Raw genomic sequence first — 25,096 nt, 5'->3', positions numbered from 1 at the left:
CCCATACAGTTCAATTTATATTTGGTATTGCTTGATGATAAATGAGCTTTTTCAAAATCTTAGCTAGGATCAGCCTATACATTTTGCAGCCAATTTATATTACAGCATATTCCCATCTGCAGCCAATAACTGTTGTAAACAAACTTCAGACTTATGTTCCATATCTGCTTCTTGTAAATGGGGTTAAGGAGTGAATGCTGCCTGCAATGAAAATATAAATACATAGCGGTATGTATAACTAAAATGTTACCAAAATGCTACACTGCACACACAATTCTCCCTCTGCAGAGAGAATGAATCATATATAACAAATGTTAATATATGCTTCATGAACTACTTGAAGTTGCTCAAGTGCTCTGGTGATGAGAGCAGTATAAGAACCTACATAGAATCTATAGCCAATGTACAGGAGCTAGGGGAGTAGCTGTGTCCTCTTCTCTGCAAATACCCCCACTGCTACAAGTAGTGAAGTCAGTTATGGTTTAGCTAGAAGTAACAGCACAAAAGGTTTTTTGTTGGTTGTGGTAGGGGGAGATTTGGGAGGAGGGTGTTAGTACAGGTAACAAGTCAGTATTGCTTTGGTACTATATTCATGAATTATTCCTTTCCCAGAGCAGCACACTTTCAGCTACTTAAATTAGTTTTATAAACATGCTATTTCCCTGCTAGAGTCAGGATTTGAAAGTACAGCTGGCCTACTTCAGTAAGTGTTTAAAGCAGGCCAGCATTTAGTATAGTCTGCATCCCAAAGAAGCAGGTTATATTTTATTAAGATCCCTTCTTTTCCAAGATAGATACATCAAGGTGCAAATCTAACTGAACCTAAAAAGTAGGTACAGAAATCTATTCTTTATCACTGCTTCTGTATTTTTGCAGAGTATGGTTATAAAAGTGTATTGTCCAAGCAACATTTTTCATATACATGGTTAGGCATCTTTTTTTCTATAGATGGAAAAAAATAGGCCAATGGCTTCTTGATTCACAATCATTTATATCTATCTTTGGAGTCGATAGATATGTAACATTTTCACAGTGGGGTTTTCACTTTTACACCTTTCACACCTTCCAAATTTACTGCATAGCAGCAAAAGGACAGAGGGAGATGAGGAGCAAAAACCACACTTAAAGTCCTCAAAACACTTCCAGTATGCTGTAATGCACCTCCAGGTGACTGTTCTGATTGTGTTATTCGACTGGCCATCAATCTCATCAACAGTTGATTGGACCAGGTTAGCCCAAGTGCTGGAGAAACTTTCTTATCCAATAAGCTAGAAGAAAACAGTGTTTTATAAGTTTTTGCATGCATGAAACATAAGATGTTTCACACTAAATTGTTAATTCATTTTAAGTAGACATACATTAGAAATTACACTTCAGCTATAAGTAGCTGCAATGCTTCATAGATATGGCATTTGTCTTGACAAATCCTCTCTTTTGCCAGGAAGAATTACAATAAGTCAACTTCAAACAATTTTCAACCACTTAAAATACAAACTACAGGGCCATCTACCCTGGGCTCCATCAGAGACAACATTAAAGAGGGTGGGGTAGATTTAACACCCTCAATTTTTTTTCTTGATTTATCATTTACAAAATTTGTTTTAAAGGAATGAGGAAATAACCCTCCAGTAGGCAGGGAATAACCTGCCCAAAGGAGAAGTTTCTCCCTAGCCCCCATCAACAATGTCAAATTTTATGTATCAGGGGCATATCTCCTCTTCTAAAAATATGATCTTATGTCACTGGGAATGTTCTCATTCATATAAATACCAAGGCCTTATTTAAATCCTACTAATCTTTTGGCCTCAAAGGTATCTTGTGGCAATGAAGTTCTGCTGGTTAATTATGTCTTTACAATTTTTTTTTTTTAAACAGGATTTTAATAAAGGTTTAAATTTATATGGAAGATGACAACATCCGCAGTTACATTAGACAGACAAGAGAAGATATAATCCCTCATGTGCTAGAGTGTAAACCAACCACTAATACCTGAGGATTAAAAAAAAACAACAAACAAAAAAAAAAAACCCATCCCCTATGAGCAGATTATTCCATAATTGTACCCCATAGGATTTCTTCCACTTTCCTCCACAGCTAGTACTGGTCACTGTCAGAAACAGAATGCTAGATGAGATGAACCCTGGTCTGATGTGGCAAGGCAATTCCTATGTTCCTATATATTATACTGAGGATAAACTGACAAAAGGGAAGAAAAAAAAGAAAAAAGGGCGCGCGTGTGTGTGTGTGCTATTATTACATTACTTACCCAAAATTGCTCTGAGCAACATCTGTCTCATCCACTGCATCAGTTACCTAAATCATAAAAAATAGAATTTGAATGAAGTTGCATTTTGAATATATATATTTGTATTTACCCAAGGAAAGGTGGGGAAATGGGGTGACACAAAAAAAGACCGTATATTGAATCACAAATTACTTAAACTAAATTTTTAAAAAAGGTACTTATCCAGGCTGAAATTGAAGGGGTACTGTGGGGTATAAACTTAGTCCTAAACACTAACTATTCCCTTAGTCACAGCTTGTACCAATCTATTAATTAAAAAGGGCCCTAGAATAGTTTCACTAGATTGTACCATCATCCGGAGAACTATAAAAGAATAAACCCCATTTTATATGTGTGTAAGTGAAGACACTCAGTGAGTGATTAAGTGACTTGCCCAAGATCACAAACACAGACTGTGGGTAAAGCCTGGAATAGAACTCAGGTGTCCTGCCTCCCAGGAATCCATCTCAACCACATGAATTATCTTCCAAGATGAAACATATAAAAATCTTTGTTCTTAACACCTTTCTGTTGACAAAAGCACAGCAAGTTAAAGAGTAGTTGTGTTTGTATGTAGCCCTTAATGTACACTATGGATTTTTTACTTAGAAGCACAGTTTGAAGATACAGATGAGGAAAAAAAAATAGATTACATTCACGGCTCCCTCCTGTAACTACAATTTTTGTAGCCTACTTGATATGCTACATGTCTTATTTAAAAATGAGTCCAGTTAGTTACCGGAATTTAAAAAAAAAAAAAAAAAAGAACTTTTAAATTAAAAATGCATTTGCTTTCTGGATCCACCTCCTCCTCAGTCAGAGGACTGGGCTACATTTGTCTTTCAGCAAATACCAGAGACAGACCGTCCATGGGGCTTGATCATGGGCCTTCCACCCTTGTGTCAGATTCTATCTCTGGCATTTTAAGTAGAATGGCAATCCAGTATTCCCAGCTTTTAAAGCTGAATTTTAGATTATAGCAAGTAACAACAGTCCCGATATCCCAATTCTTCTTTGCCTTTGGGGTCTGAAATTTCAGGAGCCTTATTCCCCAAATGAGACCATCCACCGGGCTTCTGCACTTCACTTGTTTCTTTTTACAGCAGAGCAGTCCAAATGGAACAATTCAAAGGCTAAGAAATGCTCCAGCTGTTAGGAGACCCTTTCTGGACACTTGGAAGGGTAGTTCTTCCACAATTGCTCCCTATCTGCAGAACCTTGCTTTGCCAGGAAAAGAGACTTGATCTACATAAATCTGGGACCTGTGCATCCCCGCCACATCAGCAAAGACTCCTCTAAAGACACTTTCTCAAGTGCACATCAGTCCTCTTCAGCTCTTGGGAGTCAATCCAGACCTTCCAGAGCAATTTCTTCAGTACTAAGGTCAAAACACTACTAGGACCTGAGGGGTCCAATCCACCTCTAAACAGATAAAGCACTAGAGTTCAGTCTCAAGTTCTTAAGTGACTGAAGCACTTGGAAGAAATCTAGCATACTTTCTGATTCCTTTGCAAAAGGAAGGTCTGGGCTAAGGCTCGGGCTCAAAACAGAACTCTTCCCTAAAAGAGAGGCTAATCCTCAGAGGAGGAGAGCCATCATTTCCCCAAAAAGGCAAAAGATTTCCTAAACAGCCAAAAGCATAGGAAACTAACCCAATAAAGCATTCCAAATCCAAAGCTGCTCCCCAAAGATGGGGGACTCTGGACTAAAATAATAATAAACAAGAGAAATTCCTCCCCCAGACTATTGCTGCAATATCTAGGAAACCTCCTTTTTTAAGCACACCTACACAAATTATCAAAAATCATACAAAATATTACCCATTCAGTCTTGTCTTTCCTTTCGTCCCAGGATGTTCAGTAACAAACACCTGGCTGAGGAGCCTGCAGGCTACTCTACATTCATTTTTAGACTACACATTCATAAGATCGTAGCCCTTAAGGATGTCCCACTTCAGGTAGCATATAGCCAAATGGAAAGCAGTCCATTTGAGATAGGTTAGAGAACCCTAAGGTTTGCACTGACCTATGCTCGGGCCAGAGCCAATTTACAGTTCCCTGATTCTCAAGACAGATCTAACCAGCACTCAAACTACCTCCACCACCTCCCATGCAGAACTGAGAATCTTCTCAACTCAGAACTGAGTTTTGAAAAGATACATACTTGCCCTGCCCTTGCCTCCTTGTCAGACACCTTATTTGCAGCATAGCTGCCCCAGAAAACCCTGGGAAAATAGCCAAAAAGAGCCGACTCCACAATGCACAGTCCCACTCTAAAAGATATCCAAGGCGCCAGTGGCAGAATCCATGACAAGCAAGGCTCTGCAGGAACTGCACTGTATAGGAGATGGGGCAGAGGGTCCTAGAGCAGTGGTCCCCAAAATGTTTACCTCACGCCCCCCTTTACCTCTGTCCGTGTCCCACCCCCCAAGCAGGGAGCAGGGTTGCAGCTCGGGGGCGAGATGCAGACAGAGGAAATGGGACTAAAGCTGGGCCACAGCTGGGGGCAACGGTGGGAGCAGAGCCTCGGCCAGGGGTCTTGGCTGGCAGCCGGGGCCTGGAGCCATCAGCCAGGAGCAGATCCTGGCGGCGCTCTCTCCCTGCCCCCTGTGGGGGCTGGCCTGGGCCCCAGCCTCACCCCCCCCCCAATGTTCCTCCACACCTCACTAGGGGGACACACCCCACAGTTTGGGGACCTCTGTCCTACAGTAAGTGCTGAGGCTTGAGGGGGCTTCACATCCCCAGAAATCCACTATGTTTAGGGCCTGAATCATGCAACGGAGTTCAGATTCTGCCAATAAAAGAATTCAAAGGAAACTTTAGGGAAGCCTCAGCTTCACTTCTCCTATGTCCTCGCTACAGGTTCTTCTAGTTGGGAGAGGGTCTCACCTTATAGAAATAACTTGTCATTTTCTAGTACATTCATTTAAAATTAGGAATATTTTAGTGAAGCAGAGCCCTAGGTTTAGGTTTGTCAATCTTATCATGGACTAAAGTTAAAGGGATGCCACCCTTGCTGAATCATTTCTGTTTGAAAACATTGCTTGTAGTATTATTACAAGTGATCCCTAAAATTATTAGAACTGAAAGACGTTGCCTAAGGGTACTTTTTCTGCTGCCCATCACTGTAGTATTCCAAGTGCCTTCCATGTAAAATCAATGGCAATAGCGAAGCCACTACTTGACTTCATGGCATCTCTAGCACTTCTTTTTTCAGGATAAAAATATGTTTTTGGTTTTGATCTTTTAGATTTTCTTTTCTTTCTTTAGATGGTAGGGGTTTGGTGGTACAAGGGGGTGTCACTGTTGTGTCATTATTATGGAGGAAAAAAATTTTGAAGAAAGTTTTGCAGTGTTTCTTAAAGGTAGTCAGACTCTGGATTTGCGCAATCTCCTCTGGAAGTTTGTTCCATAGCAGGTCCCCTTGAGTGAGAATGTGAGAGCTTGGGATAAAACAAACTTCATCCTGGGCTTCATTTTCTGCATTGTCCCAAAGGACTGCAGCTGTCATGATAGTTCATAGAATTTTGTCTTTAATGGAGTTGGATCCATTAGTTGCTTTGTTGATTAGGACCCAAAGCCTTAAACTGGCATCATAAGTTGACTGGGGAGCCCATGGAGGGACTTCAGCATAAGCCTCTTGTGCTCAAGGCAGCCTCCTAAACCACAGACATGGCAGACAGCCACATTTTGTAACAGCTAGAGCTGATGCATTGTCTTCACATTCAGCTTCAGATACAGTGAATTACAGTAATCTACCCTAGATATGACAAATGCATTGACTGTTGCCAGGTCCTTGTTCAGAAGAAAAGGAGAAAAAGTTACTTAACGAACTGGAGATGAAACTAGTAGTTTTTAAGATACTGATGGTACAAGGTCATCTAAGTTTAATGAGTCAAACTAGAAGCCAAAGCTTCACACTATTTTGATGGAGGCTTTATGTCATCAATGGAAGGAAGAAACAATGTCTTGGCTAGTCCTTCAAAATGTTTCCCCTCTCTGACTAGCATCACTGGTCTTGCTGGGTTCAGCTTGAGCCAGCTGACCTTCATCCAAGAACCAATGTCTTGTAGGCATGCTGACATTTTAGTAGTAACAGTTGCATGGACTGCAAATGAGATATATAGTTCAGTGTCATTAGCACACTAATGGCAACTGGGTCAATAACATCGCCTATCATTAGATATTGAAGAGACGATGGGATAGTACAGATCCCTGTGGGACCCCTTCAAAGTTAGCGTGAGTGTGAGAGAAATTCTCTTTTTTCAGTCTGATTACTTTGTGCAGTTGACAATGCTTTAGATATCGTTATTTTCACTTTCTCCTCTATATAGACAGTTTCTCCCTTAGCAAAAAAAGACCCTTGCAAACATTAACAGGGGAGGAGAAAAAACATCTATACAAATAATTTTTTAAAAAATTTCAGGATATTATTTAAAGCCTGCCTTATTAGCAATTGGAACATTTCAGTTAGTCATTATGACGAAGTTGATATCCCTTTAAAACAAGACAATTTTCTCACTCAAGCAGCCCTTTTTTCCTAATGTACTGAACACTAACTTGCAAAATCAGATTTACAGCACCCACTGGGACCTCTAGGCACTACCGTGATACAAGTAACGCAATAAAAATTGTTCCAAAAATATTAGTAGGAAAAAACCAAGCTAAAAACAGATAAAGCTCCATAAGCAAGTCTAAGATCTGACGCTTCATCCCAATTTTAAAGAAAATATTTCCATTAGTTCTCTGTACTGATTGTTCCTGTTTGGCTCATTCTAGTTTCTTTTAATACCTCAAACATTTTTTTAAAAGAAAGATTATTTCCCCACATGTCACTCAAAAAATTAAGCCTATGACTTCCTTGGGCCAGCTTTCAGTGGACTAAGTTCCACATCACAAAGTCACCATAATGGCCACTGGTACTGCCTGGGTTGTACGTGTTCTGTTGATAAAGACCTCCAGAGCTATCATAAATTGACTAAATTTTAAAAAAACCTAAAATGTTGGAGAGGAAAATATTGGGACATACTGACTTTCCTAGTTCTTATATAGGTTTTGCAGTTTCATGGGAGAAGACATTTTTGTATAAATACAAATATGTTTTCACTTTCAGAATGTATCAACTGGCTTGTATAACATTCATACAAATACTTTTGGGCCAACAGATGTCTCAATACTAGTGAATTTGTTTCTGTATGAGAAAACTCCTCCATTAATCATTAAATGATCATAGAACAAAAGTGTGTGTTCAAAAAGAATACCGTCAGCTTCATTTCTGTTCGTAGTTCTTTTCAAGAAGTCTCTTTTATTTTGTTTATTCAATGGTTCTGCAGAGTAGGAAATAATTTCTGGTTTCATACCTGATTAATGCACAGTATTGGAGTTCTGAATCGACTGCTTAAACTGTGAAGTTTTGCTCCAAATGTCTGCAGATATCTGGCTTTCATAACAGAATCTTTTGCTCCAAATTCACATCGAAACAAAGCAGCCATAGAATCAATGACCACCAAACGCACCACGCCTCTCAAGAGCAGTAAGGTAATCCTTTTAGCAATGCAGTTGTAGAAGGTGTCCTACCACAAAATACAAACATTCAACATTAGAACTAGTTAGAATGCTGGTACCTATAAAATTCTAAGACAGATACCTGTCATTTCACTGCTTGGCTCTATGGTTATTTATGGGAGGTTATATTCATAAGCCAAGATTGTGGATCTTTACAACACAATTGTATTCCTCTGTGTAGGTCTGATGTCTGTTTGTTAAAAGTAGTCACAAGAAAAAAAAAAAAGGAGATCAACTAACTGCAGCACTAGTTTACACCATGTGCAGCCTAGCACAGTCAAGTAAATGGGGCTGCACAAGGCATAAGAAGTCAAGAAATTTTGAGTCACGTATAAAATTCCAGTGTTACCCAAGAATATGATAGTCTGCATTCAAATTCTCACTTGAATGTTGAGGAGTTAACTCAAGGCTAGCATAAGTCCTCAGGGTATTGATAAATGAGAAGAGACAGTGTTTTTTCATCAAAGGAATTGAGATCGTACTATATCAGACCCTCTATTAACCAAAACTTCTGGTAAAAGTTAGTATCACCTGAAACTCCTGTTTCCTCCCCAGTTGATACAAAATTCCATCATCTGAATGTTTCTGAAGTCCCCAAAATATTTTAGATAGAAGTTACACTCCACTGGGTGCTTAATAGTTTAATTTTCTTCTATCACATGTAACAGTTGTTCATCTTAGCAAAGAGGGAATTCTTTTGACACCCTTGCACTGTTCTTGTGGAAGACACCATTCTTCATACATAAACAGGAATACACAGTTAAAGATTTATAAACGTTCTGCCAGGATTAGCGATCTTACACACGGACGACTTTCTACATTCCATCTCTGTCAAAATTAGACTGAATTTCTTGGAACTGGATTATAGTAGGATTCACTTTACCAAACTGATTTGCTCTTCACACAAATATCATCATAACTCTGTGTTTCTAACTGCTGAAAAGAATTCATTCAGCAGAACAGATGATCTCGAGAAAGATTTCTTACTGTGTTCACTGTACACTAAGGATGGTCTACACTACATTGGAGAGGTGACTGCAGTTTGGGGAGCCATAGCCAGCTACTGCTGCAATTTATTGCCTTGTCAATATGTGTAACATTTTATATTTGGCAGGGTGCTTTGGTTCTACGTACATCCTATTATGAGCTGTTTCTCAGAACTCCTGCTGTTATTGTGCAGACTTTCTCCATGATAAATGCATTTTATTAGGGCTACCATATGTCCGGATTTCCCCGGACATGTCCGGCTTTTCGGTCTATAAATAGCCGTCCGGGGGGGATTTTTAAAAATCTAAAAATGTCCGGGATTTCCCCCCGGTCGGCTATTTATAGATAGAAAAGCGGCGGCCAAGCGCCGCTGGGCACCCAAAGCCCCTTCCCGGCTCCCCCCATCTCCTGCAGCCTTACCATGCTGTCCGGCCCCGCAGCTGTCTTCCCCCTCCTCCCCTCCCCTGAACGCTCCGCCCCCCTGCTCCTCCCCCTCCCCTGCTTCCCGCGAATCAGATCTTCGCGGGAAGTCTGAAAAGAAGCAGGGGCAAGCAGGAGGCAGCAGCAGGTAAGCTGGGGCGGGCGCGAGGAGAGCTCCGGGGGGGCGCGGCCCTGGCCGAGCGGCTCCCTCCGGCCCGGGCCGAGCGGCGCCCGGCTGCCCCAGCGGCTCTGGCCCAGCTCGGGCCCCAGCACCCCCAGCCCGGACCGGCTCCGGCCCCAGCAGCGCCGGCCGAGCGGCTCCGGCCCGGCCCCAAGCCCCGCAACCCCGGCTGGAGTGCAGCCCGATTCCTGGGCTCTTTAAAGCCGGCCCTGGTCAGGGAGGGGGGGTTGGATGGGTCGGGAGTTTGGGGGGGGGGCTGCCAGGGGGGCAAGGGTGTGGAGAGGGGTTGGGACAGTCAGGGACAGGGAGCAGGGGGGGTTAGATGGGTCTGGGGTTCTGGGGGGGTTGTCAGGGGGCAGGGGTGTGGAGAGGGGTCGAGGCAGGCAGGTAGCAGAGGGGGTTGGATGGGTCAGGAGTTCTGGGGGTCCTGTCGGGGGCGGGGAGCAGTTGGATAGGGCATGGGAGTCCCCGGGGGTCTGTCTGGGGGCAGGGGTGTGAATATGGGGTGGGGGTGTGGATAAGGGTCGGGGCAGTCAGGGGACAGGTAGGGTCGTAGGGCGTTCTCAGGAGGGGGCAGTCAGGGGACAAGAAGCAGGGTGGCTTAGATAAGCGGTGGGGTCCTAGGGGGCAGTTAGTGGCAGGGGTCCCAGGAGGGGGCAGTCAGGGGTCAAGGAGCGGGGGGGGTGTTGAGGGTTCTGAGGGGGGCAATCAGGGGGTGGGAAGTGGGAGGGAGTGGATGGGGGTGGGGCAGGGGCGGGGCTAGAGCGGGGCTCCTCCCCCCCCCCAGTGTCCTCTTTTTTGCTTGTGGAAATATGGTAACCCTAATTTTATAGTTTCAGAGGACTGGAATAAAACCATTGTTTCCCCAACATAGGACCACCAGTTGTTGTCTGGACTGCAACGAATGTGACATTTAGATTAGAATTTGCAATATTATCATCATCATCATATACAATGTGTTCTTATATTTACCCTAGAATTTTTAAAATAATGATCTAGTACTTTGAACAAATATTTTTAACCTTTAGAGCCCATTAGAAAATGAAAGTTACTTATCCGTAACCAGAGTTCTTTGAGATGAGCCTCTGGATCAGGGGTGGCCAACCTGAGCCTGAGAAGGAGCCAGAATTTACCAATGTACATTGCCACAGAGCCACAGTAATATGTCAGCAGCCCCCCCATGAGCTTATACAGTATACAGTGTTCTTGTAGCTGTGTTGGTCCCAAGATATTTGAGAGACAAGGTGGGTGAGATAATTATTTTATTGGATCAACTTCTGTTGGTAAGAGACAAATTTTAAAGCTTACATGAAGCTGAAGAAGAACTCTGTGTAAGCTTGTCTCTCTCACCAACGGAAGTGGGTTCAATAAAAGATATCTCAGCACTCTGTCTCTCTAATATAGCTGCAGTATCAGTCATGCAACACTATCTGATGAAGACAGTATGAGGGCATGCCACAGACACTGCCTCTGCTCTGGATGAGGACTGACAATTCCAGGAGGTTGAAGCTGTGTCAGGTCATGACAATTGTAAAACATAGTGCGACAGATGGACAACCTTTGGCTCCTCATGTGAGCTCCATTTCTCCAAAGGAAACTTGTAGATAAGCTTTGGCGTGATTTGGCGCAAGAAAAGAGTGTGATATTAATGTTAGGACGCGTTTGTCTTTGGATCACAGCCATGTACAAGCATGGCATCCCTGTTAGTAATTAACTGGTATTTACCCACTTGTGGAACAAAAGAATATAAAATGGAGCCCTCACTAACGCACTTGTACTGTTGAATGAAAAATTCTTCTCAAAGAATCTACCAATACATCATCTTTCACTGGTAGGCGAGATATTGGACCCATCCAATGAGGACAGGGAATTTTTTTTAAGAGGAAATTTCCCTGACAACTGGCTTGAGAAAACCCCTCTTTAGTGATCTGTGGAACATACTCACATAATGCTGTCCATCAGAAATTTTAGACAGATTTGGATTTTATGAAGGGAAGAAAAGCCTTGCAAGTCAGAGATAGCTCTCAGCTCCTGTATCTTTATGTGGAATCACATCTTTCCCTGCGATCACAAACCTTGGAATGGATGGAAATCAAGGAACCCAGATATGAATACAATGAACCATAGGGTGGGAGTACAGCCAGATAGCATTCTGACCTAGTCTTATTGTCCATATTATATGATAGAAGGCTATAATTCACATTGTGGCCAGGAAACAAACCTCACACACCATTGCGTTCAGGTGATGGATGTCTCAACCCTTAGATGCACCTGTTCATTCCAAGATGGGAGGAATCAAAGCTATGTTTACTGAGATTTTCTGAAATGCTGTGCCTACTGCTCAAATGGATCCAAGTTCTCTACTGGTTCCAAGGAAGACTTGGTAAAGCTAAGGATAGGTGCCTCTGTGTGTTTCTACTATGTATACAAGGGCCTACCAAAGACACTATCCAACCGAGAGACACTTGTGTACTTCATGCTGGAGCCAGAAGCAAGCCTCAATAGTTTCTTTTCTGGCTTAGAATCAGGAACTAGTTATAACTGAAGGTAGGTACCCTGGGAGGTAGCCCAATAATGCTCTAATAAAGTTTACTCCTATGAGAGATCAGACACACAGATCTATCAGCATATTTATGATGTCAGATTAAAGAATATCAGAGCAGTTGTCACAGCCCCTTAAAAAAAGCTCTAAATCTAAAATAAGACCAACAGCACTGTATCTTCTCTGGAGAACCTTAACAAAGCAGTTTCATTCCCATTCAACACCATACCTGATTTCTCCTACAGACACTGTGTAACAAAAATCTTCAGATCTGTGAGTCTCAGAATCACTAGAACGGAGATAGGTATAGTACCCTTACATCCTAAGGAAGCATTTGACCATAGTATCAGTTCTCAGCCTGCCAGATTCTCAAATCTGGTTCTGGGCAGCTGAATTAGCCCTTAGGAACCTAAGAGAACCTCAACAGTTCCTGCCCAGAACCAAGTGAACTCACAATTCCTGGACCAGGTAAATTGGCTTTTAAAGTTTCTGATAGTAAAAGAGTGTAAGAATGGATTGGTCCCTCTCTTCTTGCCTACAGGATGGGGTCTGATAGATGGAGCATTGGAATGGGAAAATCTCCCAGGCAAGCAGGGCTCAAAGAGAGACAGACAATGTGTGTGTGTCTGAAAAAGGCCAAACAGGAAGCATAATGTGAAAACTATCCTCTAACTTAGAGATCCACCATTTCAGATCTGATCAGAAGCTTGTAGTGCATTTCCCCTTTCCAGTGTTGCAAAGACCTTTCCACAGATTGATTTGTTTATGCCACTATGTTGAGCACAAAATTAGTAAGGCAAACAGCTCTGCAAAGATCCTGATGTTGGAAATATAGTCCCCTACCAGACTTCACTAACTTGGGCAGATCTAGGGCCTCAGTAGTGCAGAGCCATTAGACAAAGTGATGCAAAGGTCAAAGATGTCAGATCCTCATGCTGGCTGGATCCCAGGTAATCAGATCCCTTCTTGGCAACTGTGCTTGCCAGTCCTTAATGTTTGACTATTGAATCTGGATTCAGACTCTGACCCTGGATCCATCTGTATCCAAAGCCACGCTAACCAGTCACAGATCTATACTCAGCATTTTGTTTTAGTAGCTCTGTACAGTGCTCTGTGGTGTATCCAAGTTTTGCTGCTCCCAGATCCACACCTGGCTGCTAGATCTGGGTTTTGCAGCCCCAGATCCACACTAGGCTGCTGGATCTAAGCTCTGTGGATGCAAATCCTTTGGAAATTGGATCCAAAAACTAGAGAGCCACTAGGTCTCCTGCGACAACCTGGACAGACCCAGAGACCTTGACAGTGAACAGCCTGAGAAGTCTGTCTAGTGCAGAGGTGCAAGAGGCAGCCAAACCCACTCCAGTGGGACACTCCTCAAAGTCAATGCTGGACTTATTCAGTACCAGCTAGCTGACTGGGCCTGAGGAGCCTCCCCTGTGAGCCCACACAAAGCCCATGCCAGACAGACATCTCCTCATGTCTTTTAATAGAAAAACCTGATTAAGACAGAGTAACTATAAAACAAAATTGGCCAAAAAAAAGGGCAGAAAGATGGGGGGGGGGGAACCAAACCTGATGAGGAAAGTGTAGAGGACATTTTGTATGATCTGAGCTCACTGCATCTTCAGCAGTTAGAAAGGAACTGAGGGGTGGTTGGGGCCACTCGCCCTTTTATACCCTCAGAACTCTCTGGGACGGGAGAGAGAGGGAGGGGTGAGTGGCCCCAATGGACACTGCTCCAGACACTCACAGTGTGCACAGGTGCCTTGATCCCACAAGTGGGAATATGCTGAGGCCACTTGAAGAAGTACACTTTCCATCAAATAAAGGGCCACTCGTAGTCATGAGGACATATGCTCTTGATGGCCTTATTTGCTACTCATGAAAATGGGGGGGACTTGAACGTGGCTTTGGCTGGGCATTTAGATCGATACTTTATAACCTGAATCATAAATAATTTATAAATAAACAGTTCACTAAAATATTGATGGACCAGGAATGCTTCTCAGAAGTTTTGGATGTGGAAAAACTACCCTAAATTTTTCAAGGCATTGTTTTGATATTTTAGAAACTTTTGATCCCACATAGCATTAAATATAATTACAAAAATCCATACATGAGGGAGGCTACATGCACGAGGAAAATTAAACCAGTCACTCATCTACGCTTATCTAAAACACTGATGGGGTGACAAAGGGCAACTCAGATGTGTGGCTTTTGAAATACCATCAATTACATAAGCTCAGTTAAAAAGAATATGTTGCTGTAGCTAGAGCTGAACCTAGGAGAGGGTGATCAGGCCCATGGGTGCCAACATTCAGGGATGCAAGTCATTGCATTTAGGAATGCCAAACATGGGGTATTTTTTGATTTTGCTTGTGCCTTCGAGGAGGGCAGGGCGCTGAAAACATTTTCCGCCTTGGGCAACCAAACACCTAGGGTTGGCCCTGGCTGTAGCTCAGTTAATACAAACAAGTTCTCTAAACACTAAGGCCTCATCCTTCATTCGAATCAGCAAGTGCAGACCTCCACTAAGGTCAGTCGGACTCCACCTGGCCACAGGGAGACATATCCCAACACAGAATTAGTTCCTAGAGAGCTACTTCCAGTAAACTTGAGGTTTAAAAGCCACTTGAGCTACACCACACTTTAAAGAGCTCTTTTCCCCGCTGTAGAATTGCAGACGAAAGAAGGGAGTAAAATTCTCATTAAAACTTATCAAATCTCAAATATATGTACAACCACTGTAATTTGTTACTTTACACTTTTTCTGCAGGCATTAGCTGCTGTTTGCATGGTTATTGTCTTTTCTCACCTACCTCTAATAGTTTTAATCTCTCATCTTACTACTGTTCTCTTTTTTAAAACAAAACAAATGGGGTATAAGTTACCAAGACTATCATGGAGTTCATTTTGATTATTACTCAACAGTTTAGAGAACACACAATGGAAAAACAAACGCATCCTGCACAGTAGTTCTTTTTGTGTTTGTCAAGACCAACTTGAAAAAAATAAAAGCAATTACAAAAATAGCGCTAATATTCCAACATTAAACCCGTCAGGCTATCAATTATTAAGCTAAACTGATGGTTCAGTACTAAATTATGCAGGGTTCCCCCCAAATCTCTCCTTAAAACTAATCCCTCTATCATGACACATACAAAAATACTGGCAATGACTAGACAGCTGATATACCATGGCTACTGTTTATCATGGTTATATCATTGTTACCTTTCATTCCCCCGCATCCTGTTTGTTTGTTTGATCAATCTGTTATCTATTGTCTTAAAAACTTACATTGTAAATTCTTTGGGGCAGGGACCATCTTTTTATTACGAGTTTTTACAGTGCCTAATATAAAGAGTGGGGGGAGGTGTCCCTAGGCACTCTTGCAATACAAGTAAGTAATAGTAATGCCTCATATACTAGAACAAGTATAATGGATTTTGGAAGAAGTTGAATGTTAGTCTGTAAAGATCTCGTCCTTTTCAAAATGAAACTTTGTATGAGAATTAAATCTCTGAAAACTTGGATCAGCTCCTAAATATAATATGAAGAGATTAGGAAGCTGGTATATATAGAAAATCACCTTAATTTATTTGTCGTCTTTGTGAGCACTACTGCCTATCTACAGTTAGGCCCCCTGTACTATTTGTTTGCATCTGCACTAATTGGATTTAATGTTCCCAAGTAATTTATTTGTAAGTTGCACTGTTACTTACAAGGTCTGCGGCATGCTCAATGAAAACACTGTTTCCAAATTTTATTCTCTGTATGACATCAAGTGGAACATCTGCCCTAAATGTATGTTGTTGATCAATCAGTTGCTGCAAGCGTTTATTTGGGAAAACATCTTCTGTGCAAATGTAGACAGCACCTGCAATCAAAAAAAAAAAAACCCTCTAATATTACACAACTCACATTACAAATATATTTTTAAAATTCATTCCTTTTTCTGCTTAGCAATGAATACTCAAATTAGGGAATATTTTCTTCTTAGAACTCACTCAAAATCTTGGTACTGTTAAAAGGACAATTTTTACTTTTTTTACCCAAACTTGATGACCCAACAAAAGATACAGCTATGCTCACAGCAGTCCTGCCAGCTGTTCTTTCGGTGCCCAGTGCAATGATCACATCCTCTGGTTTCACAGACTCCCCTTTGCACTATTCATTGACCCACCAGATGACACTTATTTATTGCATAGCTGCATAACTGCCTGACACTCCGTGTCCTCTTCAGGTTCCTTTTGACCCTTTGACCTTCACACCTGTCCTTGTTACTTTTTCTGTTGTCCACCCGTAATTATGAGTCCCGGGCTCATTGAATCCTCCCGATAGGCTGCAGAAGGATCCTTTAGCCAACCTCCCCAGAACCCAAAAGGACTGAGGAATGGTCCCTGGCTTATGCCTTTGCTGTATAGGCACATTATGAAGATCATGTCTCAATGATAAATACACCAATACTTCATCGTTTATTTTATATACCAATAACACTGATTAATAAAACTCATCCTTTGCATCTTTATGGGTGTCAAATGGGTGTGCATTTTTATCGTACTTTACACACCAGTAATCAACCCCTCACTGGGTTTAAAGAAGCCCAGTCACACAAACCCATTCCAGCTGTTCTTCTTTGAGTAGGTGCAGCCACATATTCTACTTTGTGTGTGTGTGTGTGCGCGCCCAATTCATCAAAGCCAGAGAATTTTGCCTAGCAGTATCCATAAGGGCAGCACTTGCACCTCATGGCCATAGCCCCCCCGACATATGGCTGGAGTCATTCAAGGCTGACCACAGAGGAGGGAGGACACTTGGTGGAGCCTCCAGCCCAGGAGCTGCTTCAGCACTTGACCGTGGGAACCAGAGATCCCACGACAATCACATCCACATAAACACTGACCTGTGAGAGACACGGTTGGTGTATGTGTTTGTGAAATGAAAATGACTGTTCTTTCCCCTTCAAAAGTTCTTTTCCCTGTATTTATAAAGTTTCATTCTGTTATAAATATGTCTGTTTGCTTGGGTTTGGAATAAAAATTTAGTTATGGAAACTGAATTCATCGTTATTATTTCACAATATATGCTGTGTGGCTCTCACATCATTTAGAGATAATAGCAATAGGTGCATGTGCAATGTTATATTACTACACACAGCACTCGTTACAAGGTTCATATTGGAGTGCAAAAAACACAATGCCAGGGAGAGCACACTACAGCAATACATATTACTGTGGCTCACTATTAAAATGGTCTTTCAATGCCTCCCTGAGCTGTATAGCTCACTGCTGAGCTCTTCTTATAGCCCTGGTATCTGGCTGCTCAAAATCAGCAGATAGCCATTCCACTCCACCCCAGCAGAAACTTTTCCCCCTTTGCTTTACAGATATTATGAAGCACATAACAGGTAACTATACTCATTGGGATAATTTTTTCCACTGAGGTCTAACATCATGAGTAGACAGCGCGAGCTGTCTTTCAAACAGCCAAAGGTACATTTCACTGTAATTCTGCACTGGCTTAGCCTGTAGTTGAAGCACTCCTTGGTACTGTCGAGGTGGCCAGTGTACAGCTTCATGAGCCACAGGAGTAAGGGGTAGGCTGGGTCTCCAAGGATCACTATTGGCACTTCAACAACCCTGACGATGATCCTCTGGTCTGGAAAGAAAGTCCCTGCTTACAGCTTTCTGAACAGGCCTGTGTTCTTAAAGATGCCTGCATCATGCCCCTTCCCTGACCATCCCACACGGATGTCAGTAAAACAGCCTGGGGATCCACCAGCACTTGCAATACTAAAGAAAAGTAGCCCTTTCTGTTCATGTACTCTGTGGAAAAGTGGTCTGGTGCCAAAACAGGGATATGCCTGTCATCTATTGCCTCATTGCTGCAAAACCATCCACTATGTCCTGCGCATTTCCCAGGGTCACAGTCCTTTGTAGCAGGATGCAATTAATGGCCCTGCAAACTTGCACCGCAGCAACCCCCACGGTGGATTTCCCAACTCTGAATTGATTCCCGACTGATCGGTAGCAATCTGGTGTGCCCAGCTTCCACACGGCAATCGCCACTTGCTTCTCCAATGTCAGTGCGCCAAAAGGCTGGGGTGAGCTCTGCTCACACTTCCAGGAATGGGCCTTGTGCATCCAAAAGTTCTGCAGTCATTGCTCATCATCCCATACCTGCATAATGATGCATTCCCACCGGTCAGTGCCTATTTCTCAGGCCCAGAACCTGTGCTCCACCATCTGCAGCTGCTCTGTGAATGCCAACAAGAACCTTGAATTGTTTCTTTCTATGTCCAACAACAAGAAAGCCTCCAAGGAATTGTCTTGTTCCACCACCTAGCTCCTCTGGTGGCTCTACAAATACTACAGAATCAGGTGCATTGTGCTCACAACTCTCATCACAATAGTGCAGAGCTGTGCAGGATCCATGCTTCTCACAGCAATAGCAGATGCGCAGGTTTGCGGGGCTTTTGAAAAGAGGTGCAAAACATTATGGGCAGGGCCCTACCAAATTCATGGTCCATTTTGGTCAATTTCATGGTCAAAGGAATTTTAAAAAAAATCATAAATTTCATGATTTCAGCTATTTAAATGTGAATTTTCACGGTGTTATAATTGTAGGGGTCCTGACCCAAAAAGGAATTGTGTGTGGGGGAGGGGGTCACAAGGTTATTGTAGGGAGTGTTGCGGTACTGCTACCCTTACTCCGGTGCGGCTGCTGGCAGCGGCACTGCCTCCAGAGCTGGGCAGCTGGAGAGCGGCAGCTGCTGGCCGGGAGCCCAGCTCTGCAGGCAGAGCCGCTGCCAGCAGCAGTGCAGAAGTAAGGATGGCATGGTATGGTATTGTCACCCTTACTTCTGTGCTGCCGCCTGCAAAGCTGGGCCCTCAGTAAGCAGCCACCACTCTCCAGCCACCCATCTCTGAAGGCAGCAGCACAGGAGTAAGGGCGGCATGGTATGGATTTGCCACCCTTACTTCTGCACTGCTGCTGGCGGGGCGCTGCCTTCAGAGCTGGGCACCCAGCCAATAGCTGCCGCTCTCCAGCTGCCCAGCTCTGAAGGCAGTGCAGAAGGGTGGCAATAGCGCGACCCCGCTAAAATAACCTTGCAACCCCCTGCAACTCCCTTTTGGGTCCCCAATTTGAGAAATGCTAGTCTCCCCCATAAAATCTACAGTATATAGTATAGTATAGTGTAAAAGCACACAAGCCCAGATTTCACGGGGGGAGACCAGATTTCACAGTCTGTGACACATTTTTCATGGCTGTGAATTTGGTAGGGCTCTAATTATGGGATGGAAATAAAATTATGGGATGGAGAAAACTGCATCATGAGATATTGAAACCATGTTCCCAGTCACCTGTGTGCAATTCATTTGCCTCCATGAGGTACTGTAAACCTTTCCCAAAACCCCCTGTGCTAGATAGTGGTGAGTTGCACAGTGGGATAGCTACCCACAGTACACTGCTCTCTACATCAATGCAAGCACTGGTAGTGAGGATACACACCGCTGACACAAGGAACGGAATGTGGACATGCAAAAGTGATTTAATTATCGCAGAGAAAAAATTTCCTCCACGACATTGGTTACTATGTATTAAAAAAACCCACCCCCTACTGACAGAGACCTGAGAGTCAAAATATTCGTCGTCTTTGTGAGAGAAGCTGTTGGGCACACTTGGAAACCAGCATTTTGTTCCACTTTATGGTCCTGAATAAATTTGGTTCAGATAGAAACATTTTAAACATGCAACTGATTGTACGAAGCATATTTTTCACTGGTCACCTGCGCAATTTCATCATTCCACAACAGTATGAGTATGTAGAAGCAAGGTGTTTCATCAAACCCCAATGGTCTGTCTTCATTTAGGCTGACGAAGGTGCTATCTTTGTTGCTCCACAGTGTTCACAAAATTCTAAAGGCAGTATCAAAAATTTAAATAGTATTTTTTATATTTACTGGAATGCAGGGCTTTTCCATACTGTGGTAGAATCTACTGTGTACCATACCAATTTTGTTTAAAATAAAATTACAAAACACACAGAAAGTAACAGGATTTGTTCCTGATCCTAAATTGAGAATTCTCATATATTTGCCACATTACATTCAAATAGTTTATCTATAAATACGTGCATATAAAGTAAATTCAGCCAAATAAGCAATAAAGGAGAGCTATTCTTAGATTGGCACAAACCCTCACCTAAGATAAAATTGTTGTGTGAACCAGTCCAGTGCTTTTGGACTGTGTGGGCTGAGGGGTTTTTGCTGATTTTTTTGGAGGGATTCTGTGTGTGGAGAACACAGAACCAGAAAATGAGAGAGAGACAGAAGACATCTAAACAGAAGCCTGTAAAAACTGTATGGCCCTAGAAGAAGCTAGAGAGCTTTTTGAGTCTGAGCTGGTTAAAAAGGCTTGGGGCTGAAAGCAAAGAAGCTCTCCCCTGTTTTTGGTTCCACTTGTCTGCGGAGAAGCAGAACTTTGTACATTTGTTGTAAACAAACAAGATTGCATCAAAGAAAATGCCAGACTCCATCATCAGTTTCTACTCCCAATTGGAATAGCCCCAGGGCCATGAACTTTGACTAGCCACTCAGGTCAAAAAGGGGCAACACTTGCAATATGTGCTGCTCCGACTGTCTGAGATCCAAAAATTTGCCAGTCACCTGTCTGCCAGACTGCCCATCAACGGTCATGTCAGAAAGTTGGGTTCTGTTGTTCCTGTTCAAAAGCAAAGATTTACTTATTTGCACGCACTCAGATCTAATCAGGAACCTCAGAAGCACTTTCTCCTCTCCACCCCTCAGACACGGTTTCTGTTTCCCTTCTGCAGGAGTTGTATTTATTACTATGGGCTCTGTGCCCGCTGATGTGCCACAAACCGCAGTTGGCAGAGCAGAGGGGAGGAGATCAATATGCCCAGAACAAAACAACATAACAGCCCTAAGCACTAATGGGGAGGCTGGGGTGCTGTGTGAGAGAGTAATGACTGGATTCCACAACTGTGCCTGTGCAAGGAGGATTCTACTGGCAAAAATGCTACTAGGATGAGGTGCCTTCCTTTCTGCCCCCAACACCCATTTAGTTCCTTTCTCCCAGCATAAATGGAGGGGAGCACTAGGGCACGAATAAGAATACATCTGATCTTGTAAATGAGTATAGATCTGAACTTGTGACACATGTAACACTTAGTAGCATCCAAGGAAGGAACTGAAGGGGAGGACTAAAACCATACATGCTTCTGCTCTGATCAATGACATAACCTAAAGCAAAAAAATGTAAGCCAAGGACTAATTTCTGCCCTAAAAGCCATCCCTGCCTTTTGACGTTTCAAGAATTTTCCATATGGTTGGACACAGTAGGAAACAAGTTGAGCAACTTTCACACAGCAAACTGTGAGAGCTTCAAAAGTTAAACATGATGCTGCAAGGGAGGCAGAACAACAACCTAGCCAAAACATTAGTCATACAGAGGACCAGACTAAAGAGTTCTCAGAATTGACATAAGTTTCTTCATCCCCAAAGTAGTACAAAAACGCAAACAAAAAATACAAAAGATCGTTGGCTTTACAATAATAATGGTTATGTTCAAATTATCCTTATAATCTACTTACTTGCACAGACATGGGGAAAATGTAGGGTACAACACAATGCCTATGACTTTTTTGACTATATGTCCATCAGTTTTGCCCTGTACATCATGACCAGATCCTTTGTGATACTGTAACCCTTGCTTTACATAAGGGATACTTAGCACATGCCTAAGATATTAATGTAACAATATCTGTCATGTGGATTGTTTTGTCATGTCAGTTTTCATGAAGAGTCAGGGGGTGGTCATGATGCTGAAACCTAACACACTCCTTCTGTATATGCCTTATGCATTTTGATTAACCAACTTCCCACTACTTGATTGTTGAGGGAAAAAGTCAATCATAACTCAATGGAAAGTCATGTCTGATTCTATTCACACAGCCACCCTAATGTGTGTGCCATCAGCAGCCAGTAGTAAGAGTGGAAAGTATTATGTGGGGGATGTAGCAGTTGTACACAGCATGCTTTTCTTTTCCAAATGCCCAGTTTCTCATCTTACTGCTAATGATGCTGCAAATGATCAGAAATCCACGGATACAAATATTTACTGCAATTACACAAATTACTGATCTTATAGCTAGCATACTCCCTTAAAACAATAAGTAAATCTGAAAGTGTATTGTACTTACCAGATTCTAATCCTCCATATTCATAAGGATACTGCACAGAAAGGCACAGCTGCAAACTAATCTGAGTCTTCCCAGCAGAGCTCTCACCAGCAAGCTCTGTGATCCCCACCACAGGAATGCCACCTCTTAACAAGCTATCTAGTACTGAGCAACCCAGGCTTAGTTTCTGGTGTTGGGATGTGCAGTGATCTTTGTCTTGGTACAGCTGAAGTGCTAGAGGATATTTTTTAAAAGAAAGAGTTCTATTTAGCATTTTCTTAATAAGGGACAATAACACATAGCTGCCACATTCCAGGTAGCTCTATGATTGACATTTTTCCAGATGTAAGCATGATTCACCCTGTTTTCCTCCCAACTAACAATCTATGCACTGAGGAATCTGCTTGTAAATTGGTACATCTTGCATTTACGCTGATCCCCTCCATGCTCTAGAACTTTCCCCTCTTCCTGTCCTTTAAGGAGACTTTTGGGGAAAAGCTGCAGCAAGGAAAATCTTGTCTGCATGACTTCAATGGAGCAGATATGACCAGGAAGTGGAGGTAGGGTTGCCATCTTTCTAATGGCTAGTAACCAGACTCCTGAGGCCCCGCCCCCTGCTCCACCTCTTCCCCCCAAGGCCCCGCCCTTGTCGCTCACACCCCACACTTCCCCCTCCAGCTGGGCTCCCTCTGCTCCAGGACTGAAATGAGAGCTGCTGCAGCCTGACAAGGAGCTTGCCTGCAGGTAGAAGGCAGCCCCGGCTGAGCAGGGGCTGGCATGGATTAATGACCCCATTCCTCCCCCTGCCCCGCGGTAACCGGACTTTTGGTGTCTGGTCAGTACATCTGACTGGACACTGCCAGGTGCACTTTTGGACTGGACTTTCTGGTTGAAAATCGGACACCTGACAACCTTAAGTGGAGGAGAGCTGCTAAGGGTCAGGAAGCAGTATGAAAACATAGAAGGCTCTGTACTTCTGGCTGAGCTTTAAAGATCCACACAGGGAACAAGAAATGGGGGATTCAATTGCTCAACTCCTAGCCCATTCCATTAGAGGAGGGCAACCCCTGCCCTACGAAATATTCTGGTGGAAATTCTAAGAGGGGAAATTTGCAGTGTCTTGTCCCCCAGCCAAGATTTTCCATGTAGGGGAATTATTTGACCCTATAAGACTGAGTACAATCCACTTCTATTTACATTCAGCACTTCACAGGATCAGGCCCTGTAGGAATATAAAAGCATCTGCTAAAGTAGTGGTTCTCAAACTAGGGCCGCTGCTTGTTCAGGGAAAGCCCCTGGCGGGCCGGGCCGGTTTGTTTACCTGCCGCGTCCGCAGGTTCGGCTGATCGCGGCTCCCACTGGCCACGGTTCGCCGCTCCAGGCCAACGGGGGCTGCAGGAAGGGCGGCCAGCATGTCCCTCGGCCCGCGCCTCTTCCTGCAGCCCCCATTGGCCTGGAGCAGCGAACCACAGCCAGTGGGAACCGCAATCTGCCGAACCTGTGGATGCAGCAGGTAAACAAACCAGCCCGTCCCGCCAGAGGCTTTCCCTGAACAAGCGGCGGCCCTAGTTTGAGAACCACTGTACTAAAGAGTAACAGGAACTTACAGCTTTTTCTTTCCTGAATAATTGACTTGACTGAGAAATAATTTATCAATATACTATTACCTGCTATACAAAAAATGGTTTATGCTCTACTTCAACAATAGATCTTTAAGCAATAAATTTAAACCTTTCATTATAGCTCAAAAGTCTAGAACGGTTTTTAATTATGTAAATAAAACACTTTATTTGTATTGACAGTATTACCTGTAAGCACACAGCTTTTCCTCAGTGTACCAGAGACTGTTTTCAGTAAGCACTGTACATCCATACTGGACAGTTTTGTCAGCCTTTGCAAGTCTGCTCCAGAAAGATTCAAAATCTCTTTTATTGATTTTATATTAGCTGAAATTAGAGGAATTTTCATAAATGCTTTTGGATTGACTATAACCTTACAAAAGAGAAGGACTTCCACTTATTGTTAATTTACTGAGAGTACTGGTTAAAAAAAGTTACAAGTTTTGTTTATATTATCATGATTATCAGTGATTTTCAATGGAAAGGGACTTTAATGTTTTTTGGAAGGCTTTAAAGCATTATCAGCTTTAACATCAGATGGAAGTGGTGCCTGAGAGAAGGCTCGGATAGAGAAGCAATTTCACTATAATGTTCTTCTGGTGCGCCAAAGTGGAGTTACTTGTGTGTAAACTGTGGCTGCTTTTGATTTTTAACTTCTTCTTGAAGAAGGCAACAACAGAAATTAAATGCACATTGCAAATAAAATTGACTAGATTAGAAAAGGATAGCCTGACAGTGTCTGTTCATTTCTTTCCTAATAGAACAAACTCCAGTATTCCAACCTCTTCTTGACTGCTTGGAAGCCAGGACATTACTCTTGACAAGCTTTTGACATGGGAGGCAGCATGCATTTGGGGTTTATCAAAAGCGGATTATAAAGCTGTTTGGAAAGATCACCATTGGATCATTGGGAGAAGAGGGTATCACTTGCAAATACACACTGTCTCACCAAGTATTTAAATTACATTTCCAGTATGGATAGGATTATGTACAGGTAGATATTATGGTAATAGCAAATCAGGAATGTACATACAGGTGGATTAAATTACCTTTCTTAACAGCAGCTATCACTTTGGGGTTCATGTCAAACTGGTCCCAATCCATGTCTTGATACAGTACTGTAGTGAGTACAGAGCCTGGTGATTGCCTGTAAATTGAAGTCTTATGAAACGTACATGAAATACAGATCGTAAGTATTTATTTCATTTGACGAATTTTGTGGAAAAATGGACATTCAAATACTATTAATTCCTAACAATATATTTGTCTATAATCTATAGCCCAGAATGTAATTA

At 42.8% G+C, this 25,096-nt stretch overlaps 1 protein-coding gene across 1 annotated transcript; it reads right to left on the bottom strand.

Annotated features, from left to right (window-relative positions):
* Positions 1-860: 860 nt before the first annotated feature.
* Positions 861-24,940, bottom strand: XRCC3 (X-ray repair cross complementing 3). The gene is made up of 7 exons (XM_065404197.1): positions 24,851-24,940; positions 23,991-24,128; positions 22,204-22,416; positions 15,701-15,855; positions 7,644-7,856; positions 2,267-2,313; positions 861-1,268 (listed from the first exon to the last, which is right to left on the bottom strand). Exons 1-7 carry the CDS (start codon positions 24,903-24,905, stop codon positions 1,028-1,030), a joined length of 1,062 nt encoding a protein of 353 aa, XP_065260269.1. The 5' UTR covers positions 24,906-24,940; the 3' UTR covers positions 861-1,027.
* Between the last annotated feature and the right edge of the window lie 156 nt (positions 24,941-25,096).

This window comes from Emys orbicularis, chromosome 4 (assembly GCF_028017835.1).
Source record: "Emys orbicularis isolate rEmyOrb1 chromosome 4, rEmyOrb1.hap1, whole genome shotgun sequence".
NCBI lineage: Eukaryota > Metazoa > Chordata > Testudines > Emydidae > Emys > Emys orbicularis.
Note: the sequence above shows the minus strand (reverse complement) of the source record. Positions and strands in the feature narration are given on the sequence as shown.

Coding starts and splice junctions, on each gene's coding strand:
- XRCC3 (XM_065404197.1), bottom strand. CDS start 24,905: ATGGATTGGGACCAGTTTGACATGAACCCCAAAGTGATAGCTGCTGTT. Junction 24,129..24,850: donor GATAGCTGCTGTTAAGAAAG/GTAATTTAATCC, acceptor CTCTAATTTCAG/CTAATATAAAATCAATAAAA. Junction 15,856..22,203: donor ATATGGAGGATTAGAATCTG/GTAAGTACAATA, acceptor TTTTGATTGCAG/GTGCTGTCTACATTTGCACA.